Source organism: Mustela erminea, chromosome 11 (genome assembly GCF_009829155.1).
Source record: "Mustela erminea isolate mMusErm1 chromosome 11, mMusErm1.Pri, whole genome shotgun sequence".
NCBI classification, from domain to species: Eukaryota; Metazoa; Chordata; class Mammalia; order Carnivora; family Mustelidae; genus Mustela; species Mustela erminea.
Window position 1 is genome coordinate 47,964,298 of NC_045624.1, and position 19,227 is coordinate 47,983,524.

Consider the following 19,227-nt stretch of genomic DNA (forward strand, 5'->3'; position numbering starts at 1 on the left):
CTAGGTCACCTACTATAAAGTCATTAATATACTTAACAGGCCCCAAACCCAAACCCATACATGTGGTCAAACTCAAAAGCCTTTCTAGTTTACTACATCCATTTCTGTGAGCCACCTGGGTGGCTCAGCTGGTTAAGTACCTGACTTCAGCACAGGTCATGATCCCAGAGTGCTGGGATTAAGCCCCATGCTGGGCTCCATACTTAGAGGGGAGTCTACTTCTCCATCTGCACTCCCCCACCCCACTCATGATCTCTCTCTAATAAATAAATAAAATCTTTATTTTTCAACCTGAGCTGAAAACAGACACTTAACCAACTGAGCCACCCAGGCGCCCCTAAATAAGATCTTGGGGGCAAAAAATCATTTGTACCATATAGAATACAAATAAAACCATGTTTACAATAAATTTTGAGAACCTCGTATCAACTACAGATTTTAAATATGTTTCTCCACTTCCAGCATTCTATTACATAGCAAACCTTAAATTAGGTACAATTTAAGGACCCACATTAAAACACGCATCAGAACAGAAATAATTTCTTCTTCATTAAATCTGCTTACCCACTCTCAAATGGAATATAAAACAACTAGCTAACATTAACTCTTCCTAATCTAGTGATTATGAATAGGATGGAAGAACCCAACAATGAAAACTGAGAAAATATCTATTACCCTGGGGATAACCAATGGTGAACCACACTGAGGACAAGCATCACTGTTGTAAGGAACGATCCAATACATATAGTTTTTAAGTGAAGACATTTATCAAGAATTTAGAGGGAGGGGCGCCTGGGTGGCTCAGTGGGTTAAACCGCTGCCTTCAGCTCAGGTCATGATCTCAGGGTCCTGGGATCAAGTCCCACATCGGGCTTTCTGCTCAGCGGGGAGCCTGCTTCCTCCTCTCTCTCTGCCTGCCTCTCTGCCTACTTGTGATCTCTCTGTCAAATAAATAGTATCTTTAAAAAAAAAGAATTTAGAGGGAAATGGTCAAGTAAAAAGGACCTCCCTCCTGTTTTCTTCTGCCTGCTGCTATCCTTGCTTCCTTTGTTGGTTTTCCAGCAAATAAGAACTCCAGATCAAAAAAAATATGTATCATTACAATATTAGACCAAAGACTTCAAATCAGACCAATGACTTCTAATCAGCAGAGATAAATTTTATCCAAAAGGTTGATATTTAGAGTATTATAAATCTGGGGGCACCTGACTGGCTCAGTTGAAAGAGTATATGACTCTTGATCTCAGGTCATGAATTAGAGGCCCATGAGGGGTATAGAGATTACTTACATAAATGAAACTTTAGAGTATTATAAATTTGATTTGTAAACAAAAATAGTGATAAGAGAAGTATCAGATATACATTAAACTGTCCTTACTGATTGGTCTGAAAGTTTGTTTATTTGTTTTTGGAGCCTCTGGCACTCCTTGAATTTTTCTTTATAATGATCTGCTGCCATCTGAAGACGAAGTTTCAAATCTTCAACTTCTCTTCTCAGTTCATGTTCCAGTGTATCAGTCTTTTCCTATGACAAAAATACACACACACTTCTGCTTTAAAAAAAAAAAAAAGTTAAAAATCTCCTATCTCATAATGTAAGAGTAAATCCCAACTTCATTTTTGCTTTTTTCTGGCTTTTAATTTTTATTTGTTTTAGAGTTTTGGCAACAGAGCTACATTAGCTCCTAATAAACCCAGCTTTATATTCTTAGGACTAAGGCTCATTAAAAAACTAGAGAAGAACAATCTACCTCCAGAGGAGTAAGTATTACCCTGTTAAATAACCATAATACCACTTTATGAAGCTAATAAATAAGAAATTCCAAACAAAGCAATATATAACTGACATCAGAAAGTTTAACAATAGAGCAGTTCTTACTAACCATTAGGCATTAGCCTACCTACATTTTCCTTAAAGTTACATTAATTTCCACTGAAGAAGTTATAATGACTAAATGAAATGAATAGAAATTTAAATTTCTGTGTACGGAATCTGACCTATTATGACATACCTATTAAGCTTGTAGTGAGTTTTTGATCAAATGAATAATCAAAATTAACCCACTTTTACCTGGTCTTTCTTCACAGAGTTCAGTTTAAGTTCTGCCACTGCATCAGCTAACTGCTTTTTTACTTTCTCATTTTCCAAGCGTGCAGTATGCAGATCTGCCATTGTTTTATCTCGCACATTTACAGCATCACTAAGTTCTTTAGCCAGAAAGACAACTTCTTGCCGAGTTGCCTGAACCTGCTCCTCTGCTTTACGAAGTTGCTCCTTTAAAGAAAAGGTATCCTCCTGAAGAAAAGTAGATAAATATATTTACAATAAAACCATTAAATTAAAAAAAGCAGAAACCATTTTTAATATTTCAACACATCCAAAATTTTAAATTGGTTTTTTGTTTGTTTGTTTTTGTTTTTTAAGATTTTACTTATTGGGGCACGTGGGTGGCTCAGTGGGTTAAAGCCTCTGCCTTCAGCTCAGGTCATGATCTCAGGGTCCTGGGATTGAGCCCTGCATCGGGCTCTCTGCTCAGCAGGAAGCCTGCTTCCCCCTCTCTCTCTCTCTGCCTGCCTTTCTGCCTACCTGTGATCTGTCTGTAAAATAAATAAATAAAATCTTTAAAAAAAAAAAAAAAAAAAAAGATTTTACTTATTGACAGAGAGAGAGATCACAAGCAGGTAGGCAGAGATAAGAGAAACAGGCTCCTCGCCGAGTGGAGATCCCAACGTGGGGCTCAATCCCAGGACCCCGAGATCATGACCTGAGCCGAAGGCAGAAGCTTACCCCCTAAGCCACCCAGGTGCCCTAAATACTGTTTTCTACTCATGACTTCGATGAAGCACATAAACCTATAAAAAACATAAGGACTCTGTGTTAAAGTCCCCATTTAACAACCCAATGCACTCAGTATCTCTACCACATTAAACACACGTAAACTGAAGTTCAGAAGTTAAGCAACGTGCCTGTATTTATTTATTTTTTTTTAAAGATTTTATTTATTTATTTGACATAGAGAGATCACAGTAGGCAGAGAGGCAGGCAGAGAGAGAGAGGAGGAAGCAGGCTCCCTGCTGAGCAGAGAGCCTGATGCGGGACTCGATCCCAGGACCCTGAGATCATGACCTGAGCCGAAGGCAGTGGCTTAAACCACTGAGCCACCCAGGCGCCCCACGTGCCTGTATTTAAAAGCCCTGGCTTAAACGGAAATACAAATGAAAGTTCCTGTCCCCAAAAATCTCTAAGAGCTGGAACTACTGACCCTCGTTTTTTATGATTACCAATAAAAATAATTTCAGAAGTTCTCTGTAATTACAAAAATTCTGGTTAAAAGAAGTCTCCTATTAGCTAACCTAAAACATACCCAATGTAACATTAATATACCATCACATATCATTATGAAAACAGGACAGAATTAGAATAAGGTACTGGGAAAATGAAAAGTAATTAGCCCCTCTTAACAAACCTGAAAGTATCTTTAAAAAGTTAAAACTGAGGGGCGCCTGGGTGGCTCAGTGGGTTAAGGCCTCTGTCTTCAGCTCAGGTCATGATCCCAGGGTCCTGGGATCAAGTCCTGCATTGGGCTCTCTGCTCTGCAGGGAGCCTGCTTCCTCCTCTCTCTCAGCATGCCTCTCTGCCTACTTGTGATCTCTCTCTGTCAAATAAATAAAATATTAAAGAAAAAAAAAGTTAAAGTTGATTTTTAAAAAAAAGGAAAAAAGAAGGAGGGGCGCCTGGGTGGCTCAGTCAGTTCAGCATCTGCCTTTGGCTCAGGTCATAATCCCAGGATCCTGGGATGGAGCCCCATGTTGGGCTCCCTGATCAGCGGGGTGTCTGCTTCTCTCTCTCACAAAAATAAAATTTTTAAGAAAGAAAAGAGGAAAGAAAAGAAAAAGTTAAAATTGCCATTCCTTTAATATTAGGACCCCAACAAATCCAGTTTATTCAACTTTCCTATTTTTATCTCTGTACTAAAAACAACAAACTCAGAAAACGTGCAACCTATTCTTGGGTTTTTAAACTGTTAGCTCCTGGGCACCTGGCTGGCTTAGTTGGTGGAGCACATGGCTCTTGATTCTCAGGACAGTGAGCCCAAGCCCTTGTTGGGCATGGAGCCTACTTAAAAAATAAATAAATAAATAAAAAGAAACTGTTATCTCCTTAGAAGGAAATGACTATGTAATGCTGAAGTGGAGGAAAATCTTTGCAGATATGATATTAAGAGATCTATATGTAAATATCATCAGTTTCTCTGTCAAAAGGGAAGATAACAAAAAAAACAGAGGAAATTGTTTGGAATATATTTTTTTAAAAGGTACAATAATACTCTGATAGAAATACACTTTCTAATCAGTAAGGGAAAAATTCTCCAAGCTGCGCCCCCGCCCAAAAAAAAAAAAAAAACCAAAATTGGGGAATGGCATGACTGTGAATTATTATTTTTCTTTTTTTTTTTTAAAGAAATGGCCAGGGACGCCTGGGTGGCTCGGTGGGTTGAGCTGCTGCTTTCAGCTCAGGTCATGATCCCAGATTCCTGGGATCGAGTCCGACATTGGGCTCCTTGCTTGGCAGGGAGCCTGCTTTTCGCTCTACCTGTGCCTGCTTGTGCACTACCTCTCTCTCTCTCTAATAAACAAATAAAATCTATTAAAAAAAAAAAGTGATAATAATAAAAGAAATGGCCATTATGCCATTATGCATATAGAAATATACTCAACAATCAAAGAATTGAAAATAAATACCATTTTATTTCAACTGACAAAGATTCAAAAACCAGAATAATTCCAATATTTGAAGGACTTTAGGGAAATTAACATTTATAAACAAGTGGACTATGTACCTGGTAAGCAGTATAAATTTTCTTATCAGAGTTTTGCAACATGCACAACCTTTAAAAAGCACATTAACTTTTGGTCTAGCAACTTTATTTTCATGAGTTTCTAAGAAATTTATTTAGCTTTACAGGGATGCAGTACGATTATTAAAATGAAAAATTATTAAAAATAGAAAATATGTAATATAAGAATTTATTATAAATTCTGCAATATATCCTTTATACAATGAAAGTCTCTGTTCCCATTACAAACATAAGTATATACAATGCTGGGGTATTTTTCTGAAAAGCTATTTAAAAGTAACTATGAAATTTATTCTGGTATGTACATATGCCTACATAACTGTACAAGGAGGTTTACTGCAGCACACTTATAAAAGCGAAGGACTATACACAACTAAAAACAACTACATACTACATGGTTATAAATAAAATAAGGGATACTATGCAGCTGTTAATGAACGAGGAAGATCTACATGGGTTCTCATACTCATACAGAATGTCCAGACACTCCATAAAATTTTTTTAAAAGGTTTTCTTGTTTTTGTTTTTTTTTAAAGATTTTATTTATTTATTTGACAGAGAGAGATTACAAGTAGGCAGAGAGGCAGGCAGAGAGAGGAGGAAGCAGGCTCCCTGCTGAGCAGAGAGCCCAATGCGGGACTCGATCCCAGGACCCCGAGATCATGACCTGAGCCGAAGGCAGCGGCTTAACCCACTCAGCCACCCAGGCGCCCGGTTTTCTTGTTTTTATAAAAATATAAATTCTCTATGCACCTCCATAGATTTCTAGGAAAATTAAAAATTCTATAAGACATATATGGGAAAGGATAAAGGTTACTTTTACTTTGTACCCTTATATATTATTTGAATTATGTTATAACCGTGACCTTGTACTGCTTTAAAAAACAATTTTTTTTGCATTTTAATGATTAATGGGGCTCCTGGCTGATTCAGTTGGTAGAGCATTTGACTCTTGATCTTGGGGTTGTGAGTTGAACCCTGTTGGGCAGAGAATTTTTTTTAAAAAAGTTTTAACAATTAAAGAGTCAATTTTTCCAGGTATTTCTATAATTGTGATTTTCCTTACAGAGGTTTTATGTAGAAAAAAGATCCTAGAGAAAATTTTACCATCTTAATAAATCAAATATATGTTTTACCTCTGTGTTTGCAATGTGCTATTTTTTTTTTTAAGATTTTATTTATTTATTTGACAGAGAGAGATGACAAGTAGGCAGAGAGGCAGGCAGAGAGAGAGAGCAGGAAGTAGGCTCCCTGCTGAGCAGAGAGCCCCATGTGGGACTCGATCCCAGGACCCTGAGATCATGACCTGAGCCAAAGGCAGCAGCTTAATCCACTGAACCAACCAGGTGCCCTGCAATGTGCTATATTAAAGACAGGGTGTTAATCATTAATTCTAAATGTGATGCACAACTGATGTTTTAGGTGTTACAGTAATTATATCTGAGTATATTTAACAGTAAACTACTGCAAATGATGTAATACTCATTCACAAGGGTTAAGAAATAAGTCAAAGTAAAATTGCCCAGTGTAGTATCACCCAGTCATTTAAAAAAAAAAAAAAATGTTCTTAGATCTCCATGAACTGATGGTGGAGTAATTTTTTTCAGTTTATATTGTTCAGTATTTAAAAAGCAAGGTGCAAAAAGTATATATAGCATGGCAGCTTTTTCCTTTTTTTGAGGAAGAAGGGAATATGGAGGGATGGGGTAACTGGGTAATATAATAAGCACTGGGTATTATATAAAGACTGATAAAGCATATACCTCTGAAACGAATAATACATTATACGCTAATCAATTTAAATAAATTTAAATAAAAAATGTTTAAAAATTGAAAAAGAAAAAGAAGGGAATAGAAAAGAGTGCCTGCACATGCACATGTTTATTTTTTTTTAAAGATATTTATTTGACAGAGAGATCACAAATAGGCAGAAAGAGGAGGAAGCAGGCTCCCTGCTGAGCAGAGAGCCTGAGGCAGGGCTTGATCCCAGGACCCTGAGATCATGACCTGAACTGAAGGCAGAGGGTTTAACCCACTGAGCCACCCAGGTGCCTTTGCACATGTTTATTTTTGTGGAAAGAAACAAGATAAACTGGAAACTAATGAAAATGTTTACATATAGGAATAAGAAAGGGTTTTGTTTTTTTTGTTTTTTTTGTTTTTTTAGGAAAGAGTGAATTTTATTATAAGTATTTCCATTTTTGAATGATGCAATTATTTAACAATCAAAACACAAAATTCAATCAAAAGGTTAAGAGAATAAAAACTAATCTTAGAATTAAATACTAACAAAAATGTAGACTGTGTAAAAATTCATTACCCATTAATATGTTAAAAAGTTTATTCAAGTAACTTAGAACACAGTACTATGTACATCCTTACTGAAATAAATTCTTAGAAAAAGGATTGGGAAGAACTTAATTTAATAGACACACTGTTGGGAATGGCACTGGTGTAACATTTCTGAAACTACTGGTGTATATAACAGGGTAAAATACATGAATATATATACAATGATGTTTTGGAAACAAAGGCTCTCACACTGAAAGAAGAGATAAATATGGAATGGAGGAAGGTAAGGAAGAACCCTAAAATACCGGATTTGAACTGAAGAAAACCATATAAAGACTTTAAATGTCTGTCCAATGGAAGTACAAAGAAGTAATGACCCCTAGTAGCAACAAGATCCAGTATAAAAATATCAAAATTCTATCTGGCTTCAAAATACCATTCCCCTGGGCGCCTGGGTGGCTCAATGGGTTAAGCCGCTGCCTTCAGCTCAGGTCATGATCTCAGGGTCCTGGAATCGAGTCCCGCATCGGGCTCTCTGCTCAGCAGGGGGCCTGCTTCCCTCTCTCTCTCTCTCTCTGCCTGCCTCTCCGTCTACTTGTGAGCTCTCTCTGTCAAATAAATAAATAAAATCTTTAAAAAAAAAAAAATACCATTCCCCACTGAAAAAAAAAACAGGGCTCCTTAGAGAAATAAATGTCAGTACCAGGTATGGGACAGAACCTAAAGCTTAATACACAGTTGTTTCACAAAGCCAAGAAGTATTCAAAACATTTACGAAAAAGACAGAGGAGTTGGGGCGCCTGGGTGGCTCAGTGGGTTAAGCCTCTGCCTTCGACTCAGGTCATGATCTCAGGGTCCAAGGATAGAGCCCCACATCGGGCTCTCTGCTCAGCAGGGAGCCTACTTCCCCCTCTCTCTCTGCTACTGTGATCTCTGTGTCAAATAAATAAATTCTTTAAAAAAAAAAAGATTGGTGGGTACGTGGCTCAGTCAGTTAAGTGCCCAATTCTTGGTTTGGCTCAGGTCATGATGTCAGGGTCCTAAGATCAAGCCCCACATCAGGCCCTGTGCTCAACATGGTGTGTGTCTGAGATTCTCTCCCTCTTCCTCTGCTGCTCCCCCTCCTAGTACATGTACACAATCTAAAGCAAATAAATAAAATCTTGAATGTAAGGGGAATTAAAAAAAAAAAAAAAAAAGGTCTGAACAGCTCCACCCAGCTAAGTATGGGATAATTTGGGTATGAAAAAGAGTAATAATGATGATGTACAATATACTGAACAAAAAAGAATCCCCAAGTCCACAGTAATATGAAAAAAGAGAGAGGGCAGCAAAACCTCATTATAAAAGAATACATACTAATAAATGGAGAAGAAATGATGTAATTTTTTAAACCACCATTTTGTAATCATTAATAATAACTGATAAAGGTGAAAATCATCAAGGATAAAAAATCGCTGGGTGAAAGGCTACTGGGGAACAGGAGAGTCACATGATCTCTAAGTATTATCCTACATATTATTCAATACAAAGAGGGGGAAAAAGCACCAATATGATGGTTTCAGGCAAACATAACTTTAAACAAATGATTAAACCTAACATCAAGAACGAAACTGACATTTTATGTCTTTTGATAACACTGCAACAGAATGTACAAAACATCTATGCCTTTTTTTTTTTTTTTAAAGATTTTATTTATTTATTTGACAGGCAGAAATTACAAGTAGGCAGAGAGGCAGGCAGAGAGAGAGAGGAGGAAGCAGGCTCCCCGCTGAGCAGAGAGCCCGATGCGGGGATCGAGCCCAAGACTCTGGGACCATGACCTGAGCCGAAGGCAGAGGCTTTAACCCACTGCCACCCAGGCGCCCCTCTATGCCTTTTCTTGCCAAAAAAGGTTTCACCTGAATCCAGCCATGAAGAAATGATAAATAAATCTGGAGTACAGACCATTTTCTCAGACAAGTCTGAATTCTTCAAAAGTATCAAGTGTCATAAAACAAAAGGTATAGAGAAGCTATTCTAGATTAGAGCAGACCAAGAACACAGTAAATTGGGTGATCTTTATTTCCCCTGGGCCAAGAAATTTTAAAGGCTATACAGAAATATATTTGGGACAATTTGAATGTACTAAAACCATATACAGGAAGGAAATATTATCTTATGATGTTAAATTTCTTAGGTATGTTAATGGCTTGATGGTTATACAAAATAATGTACATGCTGATAGGGAGACATGCTCGTGTATTTAGGCTGTAATGTTGAATGCCTCCAGATTTGTACTTTTTCAAAAGGCAGGCTTGGGGAAAGGAAAGATTAAAAATAAAAACCACTCAATTGCATACATTTAACAGACACACGTTTTACACTCTTCAGATACACACTGCAAAAATACTTACCTTACTTGAGGTTGTAAGCAAGAAAGCCCTTTGCAGATTTTCCTTTTCAGCCAAACAGAACTGCAGCCTGCCAATCTCTTCCTTGAAATGAGTAATCATGCTTTCTTTGTTCCCATCTAAATTCTTTAAAGTCTGGACCTCTGACACAAGCTTGGTATTTTCTATATCCGTATTCTTCAGATGTACCTGTAACAGTGCTTGAGATGTCAAGAATACTCTAACTCAATAACCTAAGCTACTCAAATTTCAAACTACCATTGTTTATCTCTGACCCAAAAATGATCAAGGAACCAGAAGACTTACTAGACCAGGAGTCAGGGGACCCAAGTTACATTAAATGACTAGCTAATAAACAGAAACAAAACACAGTCTAAGTATTTTTTTCCACAGAGATTACATCTAAGGTCTTAAAACATTACCTGATCTCTAAAGTTTTCTCCTCTCATTTAATAAATTTAAGTTCTCTTCTAAAATGCAAACCAATTTAGTTGTTCTTTTGGAGGAACAAATTATGTTATAGGAGGTATATTCAGATATGAAGGCATGGAGAGATTCTGGAAAACTGAAGGGGTACATTCAAGAACAACATCTTAAGCAGTATGTCCCTAAAAATACATTTGATTAACCCCACTATATTAATTTTCCCAGGAACTTAGGCAGCACTTGCTAATTTGCTCATAACAGATGCACAAATCAAATTCCATAATTGAAATTATAAAGAGTACAGATACCTAATTTCCACTATAAAGAGTATTTTGCTTTGGTTAAGAGTACCAGAGAGAAATAAATTAACATACTACTTGCACTTGACCTCAATAATGAATGCTGAAACACTAATTCCTGTTCACAAGGACAGAATATAACTCCAGATTCTCTGAGGTGTCACCAGTCAAGTCCTTTACGGCATCACTTTAAAAACACTATCTAATTTTAATAATCATCAGATCAAGAAAGTGTTTTACCCATTACTCTAAATTCTGACAGGACAGAGACAGATCATATGCTCTAAGAGGGGCTAGAAAAAGAAAGATATAAGCAGTCTCTCTGATTTTATATATATCAACAATCTGGAAGGGAAAGCCTGTTTCGGAGATTAACAATTTAATATGAGGTCTTATCATATTCAGTAAGTACAGTCTCCTTGCCATAAAAAAAAAAAAAAAAAAAAGGAAAAAATAACCCCACAAAACAAAAATCTCTAAGGAAGTTTTACTTCCCATTTTGGGAATACACACATACAAATGAAATACTGTTTAGAGCACTGGGAGGTTGAAGGAAAATATATTCAAATGGAAATTTCAATGTCAATTTGATCCCAACTGATAAAGCCTATAGAAAACTGGAGATATTTTCAAACCATAGAAGAATAAATCCCCAAGACACCTCATTCTATCCCTTCCTTCCTTGCTGCCCACTCTTTTATAAAGAACTGGTCACTCAGGTGTAAAGCAAAAACACAAAAAGTCTGCAGAAAGTGAAAAACAAACAAGACATAAGGAATAATTTAGAGCAGTAAAGGAAAAATGCTCATTTACCCTAAAATGTGCTTGCCAACCCTCTACAAAACACAAGAAGTCCTATTCTCATAACAGAAAGAAAGAAAAACAGGATGGAAAGATGAAATCCTTAGGGATAGGTCTCTCTCTTTCCAAAATAATTCATCCTTGCATCATTCATTACAACTCTCTAGCATCACTGGTTTAACCTAGGACCTTCCTAAACCCTTTCCACTAACTAGAATGCCTTCAGAATTAATTTTATTATTGAGCTGAAAAGACTGAAGACAATTATCTTATTATCTCCCTCTATGCTAACAGAAAGCAACATGGAAAGCAATTATCCATGGAAAGAAATAATGCTCAGGTCTTTTCCTAACAACAAAACGGAAATATTCTCACTGAAATTCATTGTTAACATTGAGTAAAAAATTATGAGAGGGGCGCCTGGGTGGCTCAGTGGGTTAAGCCACTGCCTTCGGCTCAGGTCATGATCTCAGGGTCCTGGGATCGAGTCCCGCATCGGGCTCTCTGCTCAGCAGGGAGCCTGCTTCCCTCTCTCTCTCTCTGCCTGCCTCTCCGTCTACTTGTGATTTCTCCCTGTCAAATAAATAAATAAAATCTTTAAAAAAAAAAAAATTATGAGAGATGCCAATTTTCACTTAGTTAAAAAAAAAATGCTTTCTAACTTTAAAAAGCTGCATTTAGGGTAGTTTGCAAAGACACTGTACAAATTGTAATCCAATTCCTTCAATTTCTCTAGATATCGCTATTATTTCCCTTTTTCACAAAATCTTGCTCAAAAATCAAACATTATTTTGGGGCATATTTTCTTAAAGGGTCAAATCATCAATCATCCATCCACCAGAGCGGGACACCTGAGTGGCTGAGTCAGTGAAGTGTCTGCCTTCAGCTCAGATCATGATCCCAGGGTCCTAGGACTGAGTCCCACATGGGGCTCGTTTCTCAGAGGGGAGCCTGCTTCTCCCTCTGCTTGCTACTCCATCACTATTTTTCTTTGTTTTGGGAGTGACACACACACACACACAGACCTTATGGATAAGCTATTCAAGAAATAAAATGGAAGGGGGGGCGCGCCTGGATAGCTCAGTGGATTAAACATCTGCCTTCGGCTCAGGTCATGATCTCAGGGTCCTGAGATCGAGCCCCACATCGGGCTCTCTGCTCAGCAGGGACCCTGCTTCCCCCTCTCTCTCTGCCTGGTGCTCTGCCTACTTGTGATCTTTCTCTGTCGAATAAATAAATAAAATTTTTTTAAAAATAAAATAAAATGGGTATAACCTGTGACATACAAAACGCCCCCATCTATGCTCTCTGCTCTAAGGTGCATGGTGGATTCAATATTTTATTTTTATCTTCTAAAAAAAATCCCAACACCACCAAAAATAAAAAGGAAAAAAACAATGGGCAATGTAAATCATATTCTAGTTTCTACATGCAAACTCTAACTATCAAATACTGAATATATAAACAGTTGTATGCTTTTAGCTTTAAATATATACCACAATACTTTGTCTCCCTTTTCTATTATCATCAAGTGACTAAATCTACCCAAATAATACTGACTTAACTCAGAATGTTCTTCAAATTCCTCATCTGGAATTGCCTTCGTGACTACTATAAGCCACTTAAGATAAACACTTCTCAATTTACATCTACAGCATTACTGGTTATTAAGCTAATGATCCTATTTCAGAATCATTTAAAAAAGAAAACTTTCAAAAAGGTGAAGATTTGTTAACAGAATTTTCTTTAAAATGACATTCTCTGAAGATTATTCTAAAAGTCAAACTCTAGGGCGCCTGGATGGCTCAGTGGGTTAAGCCGCTGCCTTCGGCTCAGGTCATGATCTCAGGGTCCTGGGATCGAGTCCCGCATCGGGCTCTCTGCTCAGCAGGGAGCCTGCTTCTCTCTCTCTCTCTGCCTGCCTCTCCGACTACTTGTGATTTCTCTCTGTCAAATAAATAAATAAAATCTTTAAAAAAAATAAAAAAATAAAAAAATAAAAGTCAAACTCTAGAACATGATTATCATCACTGAAATTAATGTTCTAAGATGTTCTTAAAAGGGGAAAACAATAGGTTTTATATATTCTGATAAACAGGCAGGTATCCTGTTACCATTAAACCTCACTGACTTATTATGTATTACCTGCTAAGTAAAATACAAGCAAACTCTCTGAAAGCGTTTAGGGACTATTCACTATAGGGTAGGATTTTTGGTTATTGTTGTTTTCTTTTTTTCTTTTTCTTTTTACAATAGGGTAGTTTTAAAACAGGTCCCCAAATCCCTGGATACTTCCCCTCTGTGAAGCCCAACTCCCTTCTGTTTAAGTACTGGCTGGACCCAAGTGACTAGCTTCTAATGAATAAGATAAAGCAGGACTAATCTATAACTTTGGTAACTAGGTCATGAAGTATACACTAGGACTTCCTCCTTGCTCTCTCTTGGACAGCAAGGACAAAGTGGCATCCTTGGTGCGAAAACATTCAGACGACCACTGAAGAGGCCACTGAAGAAGCCTGTAGCTGAATGTGGCCCTTGCCAAGATCCTGAATGCAACTGACCAAGACACCCTGAGCCAGAACCATGCAGCTAAGCTGCTCCCCAATTCCTAACCACTAAATTTCACAGTAATCTGTTACACAGCGATAGATAACAAAGAGAAATGAAGAAAGAATAAACTACCTTATAAAGTTCCTTCTCATCCTTTTCTGTCTTCAACTGACACTCCAGTTGTTCTCTTTCATATTGTGCCTTCCTGAGTTTATCCTTCAAACTGAGTTAAAGTAATGTTAATATAGACAAAAAATTTTCATTAAAGCATTTTTGAAATATGTAAGCATTTTTTAAAACCATCAGAAATACCTGTCTAATTCAGTTTCTTTTTCAATTGCTTTATGTGTCACTGACACAATATCTTCCTCAAGCTGGAGAACTTTGGATGCAGCATCATTGTATCTCTTCTTAAACTCTTCATTTTCCGTTTTTAAACTTTGTGATACTTCAACAAGATCCTAAGAAACAACAAAATTTCTGAGAAACAATCTCTAAAACAGATTTGCGTATCTTTAAGAAATCTATGTATTCTCAAATTGTTAATCCCACATTTGTCCCCTCTAAAGCTTATAAAACTAAGATTAAAAACTAAACCTTAAACTGAAACATATATCCAATTTTTCATATAGCAAATCAAACAATTATTAATTTCTTTTCCAGATTTCTCATACACCCTGTTTCTTGATTTCACAAACTTCTCCACCAGAGGGCAGGCAACAAAAATGAGAGAAAAAAATTTTTAATTCGCCACTTTCATTTTTGACATCTTGTTTCTCAATGCTACTCTAGTGACAAGTCAGGTTTCATATGATACCACCACAGATAACACACTGTCAAAAAACAACAAAAAATCCTTCTTCTAGTACAGATCATTAAGTACCACCAATAATTATACAAAGCACTAAGATACGCAACTGAAACAATGTTCATAATGATCCTGTCACTGTGACTCAGAAGCCTGAATAAATATCCAAAGAAACTAAAATGAATATAATAGTAGTAAATGCAATAAAAAAGTATTCCTATTTAAAATAGAATATTCTACTTTCAACAATTTAAAAGTTTTTAAAATATTAACACATCAAGACAATTAAGTAACATACAAGAACTTGGTCAAGCTCCTTTCTAAACCCATTTTATGATATGTAAAATGAACATAATAAAGCTTATTCTTCCTAGTTTATAAAATCATAAGAATCAAATGTAATAGTGCACATGGAGATACTTTGTTATAAAAAACTAGACATCAAAGAACTGATAAATTAAGGCAACTTGTTGTTAAAAAATTATTTTAAAACTTCCCAATTATGAAAGTACCACCCACCTAAACAACAGAAGCTAAAGGAAATCATCATTCTTACAATTTAAATCTAACAAATGTTATACAGTATTTATAAGCCACTTCAATTTTCATGAAGTAACTCAGCCAAATTTTTTACTTATAGGTGAAGTATTACTTTAAATATATTACTAGAATATGAAAATTGCTATGTTGCATCTATACTTCATTAAAAATCCCATCACAGTAAGGGTAGATACACACTCTTGGTTTTACTTTTGCTCAAAGCAAATCTTTCCTTACTAAATTTGCAACATTAAAACTAAATGCTTTTCTGATTCCAGTGAAAATGCCCCAGAAATAAATAGTATTTCCTCTGCTATAAACTGTTGTCAATATCCAATGACTCCTGCCAATGTGACACATTTTTGTCTTGGTGATTTATAAAGATAGCCAGAGAGGTTTCTAAACAGTTTTTTAATTTTGTACTGTTATTTTTACCACATGCACTTTTGGCACTACAAATAGGCTACAGATTTAATCCAGGTTATTTCTTCCTACAACAAAGACTAGATTGCGTACAGGTAAAAACTAGTTTCTAAATCTGTAATTAATGAAGTTCTGTAACAGGTAAACAGTATTCTAAAAAATGTATGGGGCAAGAACTAGGGATGATTCATAAGTAACTAAATGCAAAACATGAACTTAGTGCTTTATCAATGAGCCATTTAACTCTACAGTGAGTCACTAATTTTAATATAACTTGACGGATTTAGAATCTTTGCCTGGTACCCATAAAAGCACCTAATATTTTCTCCACATCCACACCTATTTTCTAATAGCATGAAAATGCTAGAAATTATCCTTCAGGCCTCTAGTTCTCATGTTTGAAGCATAGCATCTCAATTTAGCTAAGTCTTTCTTAGAATGAAAATCACATTAAACTGTAGTGAACATACGAATAACTAAAAATCCTGCTTTCTTTTAAAAACTTCTTAAAAAGATTAAAATTTAGAACACAATCTTTGAAAAACACTTGAAATTTGAGATAAATATTCATTTGGTCAATATTTGAAATCTTGCCCCAAAACATAGTAATTCTAATATTAAAGTAAAACTTGACTAGATTAAGCTGCTACATTGTACATCAAGATAAAAACAATTACAAAAATGGAGGCAAAAGGAGATCAAGAGATCTGGGCATTTCAAAATCATGTAGTGAACTTCTTCCCTCCTCTCAGGTTGAAGAATCCCTACCATGAGCCACTATTATCAATTCCTTCACGTCGTAACTCTCAAATATGAACAACCAGAGGGAGAAAAAAAAAGCCACTTATCTGTGTGGCTAAACACGCACTTTAAAATATACCTAAAGTAACAGAACCCACTTCACTTATTCAAAATAAGACAAAATTCTGACTACAAATGAATACATTTGAAAAAAACCACATTATATTATAGACAACCATTTAGAAAAGATTATGGTATTCTGGATTTGAATGCATACAGTGGTAAATTTTAGTAAATTAGTACTTGAATACTCTAAACAGCAAATTACTGACAAAAGAATTATGTCATCTGTGGAAACTGTGAGATTTTTAGTATTTTATTTTAGAGAAAGAAAGAGCATGAGCAGTGGGGGGAGGGGAGGAGGAAGAGCAAGAATCACAGAGTCCACGCTAAACTGAGAGAGCGACCTCACCACTCTGAGATCATGACGTGTGAGTCAAAATCAAGAGTCAGACTCTTAACCAACTGAGCAGGGAGCCTGTTCTTGCTCTCCCTCCGCCCTTTTTCCACCCCCCGGCTCATGCTTACTCTCTTTCAAATAAATTAAATCTTTAAAAAAAAAAAAAAAAAGTTTAAAGACTCTTAAGTTATCTCTACCCTCAACATGGGACTTGAATTCACAACCCTGAGATCAAGCTCTACTGCCTGAGTCAGTCAGGCATCCCAGTTGTTTGTTTTTTTTTTAAGTTAACTGTGGATGGTAACATCTTATCACATATTTGATTTACAAATATTTTCTCCCTTCTGGAATTCACTTTTCATTTTGTTGACGGTTTCCTTTGTTGTGCAGAAGCTTTATACTTTGATACAGTCTACTTGTTTATTTCTTGCTTTTGGTGTTAAATCCAAGAAAATGGTTAAGACCAATGTCAAGGCACTTATTCCCTAGCAGTTTCATGGTTTCCAGTCTTCAATCTTTAATTGATTTTGAGTTGATTTCTGTGTATGGTGTAAGACAGTGGGTCAGTTTCATTCTTTTACAAGTGGCTGTCCGGTTTTCCTAAGACTGTTCACTGAAGAGACTGTTTTTCCCCACTGTATGTTCTTGGCTCTTCTGTCATGAATTAGTTGACCAAGTATGCATGGGTTTATTTCTGGTTTTATTCTGTTCCATAGAGATATTATAACTAGCTTAAACTATATATTTTAGAAACAAAGTGTTATGAATTTCCTGAAACTATTACTTAGCAAATCAGGTATAAAATGAAAATCAGCCTTAAAGAAATGTATTGATATATATACCTAAGTTATAATGATCACTCCTACAATATTAAAGTCTCTGTGGAGTGCCTGGGTGGCTCAGATACTCAAGCACCCAAATTTTTATTTTAGCTCAAGTCATGATCTCTGGATTATGAGGTGAGCCCCTCACTGGGCTCTGTGCCAGGGGGCATGGAGCCTGCTTAAGATTCTCTCTCCCGGGCGCCTGGGTGGCTCAGTGGGTTAAGCCACTGCCTTCGGCTCAGGTCATGATCTCAGGGTCCTGGGATCGAGTCCCGCATCGGGCTCTCTGCTCGGCAGGGAGCCTGCTTCCTCCTCTCTCTCTCTGCCTGCCTCTCTGCCTACTTGTGATCTCTCTCTCTGTCAAATAAATAAATAAAATCTTTAAAAAAAAAAAAAAAAAAAAAAAGATTCTCTCTCCCTCTGCACCTCCCTGCTCCCTCTCTAAAAAATGAATAAATATTAAAATTCTAAAAAAATAGAATCTGGCCTTTGTGTCCTTTTTACCCAATGATAATCAGGAAGAAAGAGTTCTGGAAATTCAATGATATCATACCTTCAAAACTGGTTTTTGGCAACTCCACATGTTAGAAGAGAGATACACATGCACACACACACATACATATGCACCTGAGGCAATTCCATGTATTAAGCAGATTGTCTTAAACTACCTCTGTCCAAAACGGATATCCAATACAGTGATAAATACAGCTTTACAAAAGAGAAAGCCAAAAAGATCAAGACAGCAGAAGAGACCTGCACTAGCCAGAGTCACCATGAGAGAACCTTCAAGTTGTTCTTTCCTGTACCTGTGTTAACTCCAAATGGCTGGTATCTCAAGGTACACTAACTACCTAGTTTATGAAACTTAAGAATGAAAACAATATGAATAAATACAACAGTGTACAACATGCTCCTTATATTGTTTAATCAATACTATTTAAGTATTCTCAAATATAATTTAGTTTATGTGAGAGACACCTGAGTGGCTCAGTTGGTTAAGCTCATGATCCCAGGATTCTGGGATCCAGCCCTATGCTGGGAACGCCACTCACCAGGGACTCTCTTCTCCCTCTCCCTCTGCCCAGCTCATGTTCTCTCTCATTCACTCTCAAATAAATAAAATCATTAAAAAAAAAAAAAAAAACTCAGCCAAAAAAACCTTGAAGTACACCTTTTATTAACAACATTCAAGTTAAGAATACAATTTTTTTTTAAAAGATTTTATTTCTTAGAGAGAGAAAGCTGCACACACAGGCAGAGGGAGAAGCTAAAGCCACCCAGGCACCCAAGAACACTATTTTATGGGAAAAAACTCTATCATAGTTTAGGCTCCAAAAAATTATACACTAAACTATAAAACTTAAGGTGAAACTTCATTTTGGTTCTATCTGAAAAATAAGACTCAATATCATTGGTTCCCTGACCCTCAGTTTTTAATCTTCTAATTTTCAAATACATATCCTGCACTCCAAAACAGAAACAAGAATACAATGAATATACCTAAAAGCTGCTAATCGTATGTCTGAAAAATGTAGCTAGGGTTTAAAAAAAAAAAAAAAAGACTAACCAATACACAGGAGTATCATTTGACAATAAAATGAATCAAGTACTGATGCATATTTTACCACAGATGAGCCCTGGAAACATTATGCTAAGTGAAAGAGGGTCACAAAGGCCACACATGATTCCATTTGCACGCAATGCCCAAAATATATAAATCCACAGAGCTGGAAATTCAGCTTAGTGGTTGCCTGGGACCGAGGGGGAAGGAAATGGAGAATGACCACTAACAGGTACAGGTACAGGTTTCT

The 19,227-nt window shown here is 36.4% G+C and overlaps 1 protein-coding gene across 10 annotated transcripts in view; it reads right to left on the bottom strand.

The window, feature by feature from the left end:
* TAX1BP1 (Tax1 binding protein 1) overlaps nt 1–19,227 on the bottom strand; it is an 83,214-nt gene that overhangs the window by 32,790 nt on the left and 31,197 nt on the right. For all 10 annotated transcript variants that reach the window (XM_032305141.1, XM_032305137.1, XM_032305136.1 and 7 more), the window contains exons 6-10: nt 13,933–14,081; nt 13,753–13,843; nt 9,548–9,733; nt 2,072–2,296; nt 1,379–1,525 (exon numbers count right to left, since the gene is read on the bottom strand). In XM_032305141.1, the coding sequence (XP_032161032.1) occupies nt 1,379–1,525; nt 2,072–2,296; nt 9,548–9,733; nt 13,753–13,843; nt 13,933–14,081 (798 nt within the window). The remainder of the gene's footprint in view (nt 1–1,378; nt 1,526–2,071; nt 2,297–9,547; nt 9,734–13,752; nt 13,844–13,932; nt 14,082–19,227) is intronic.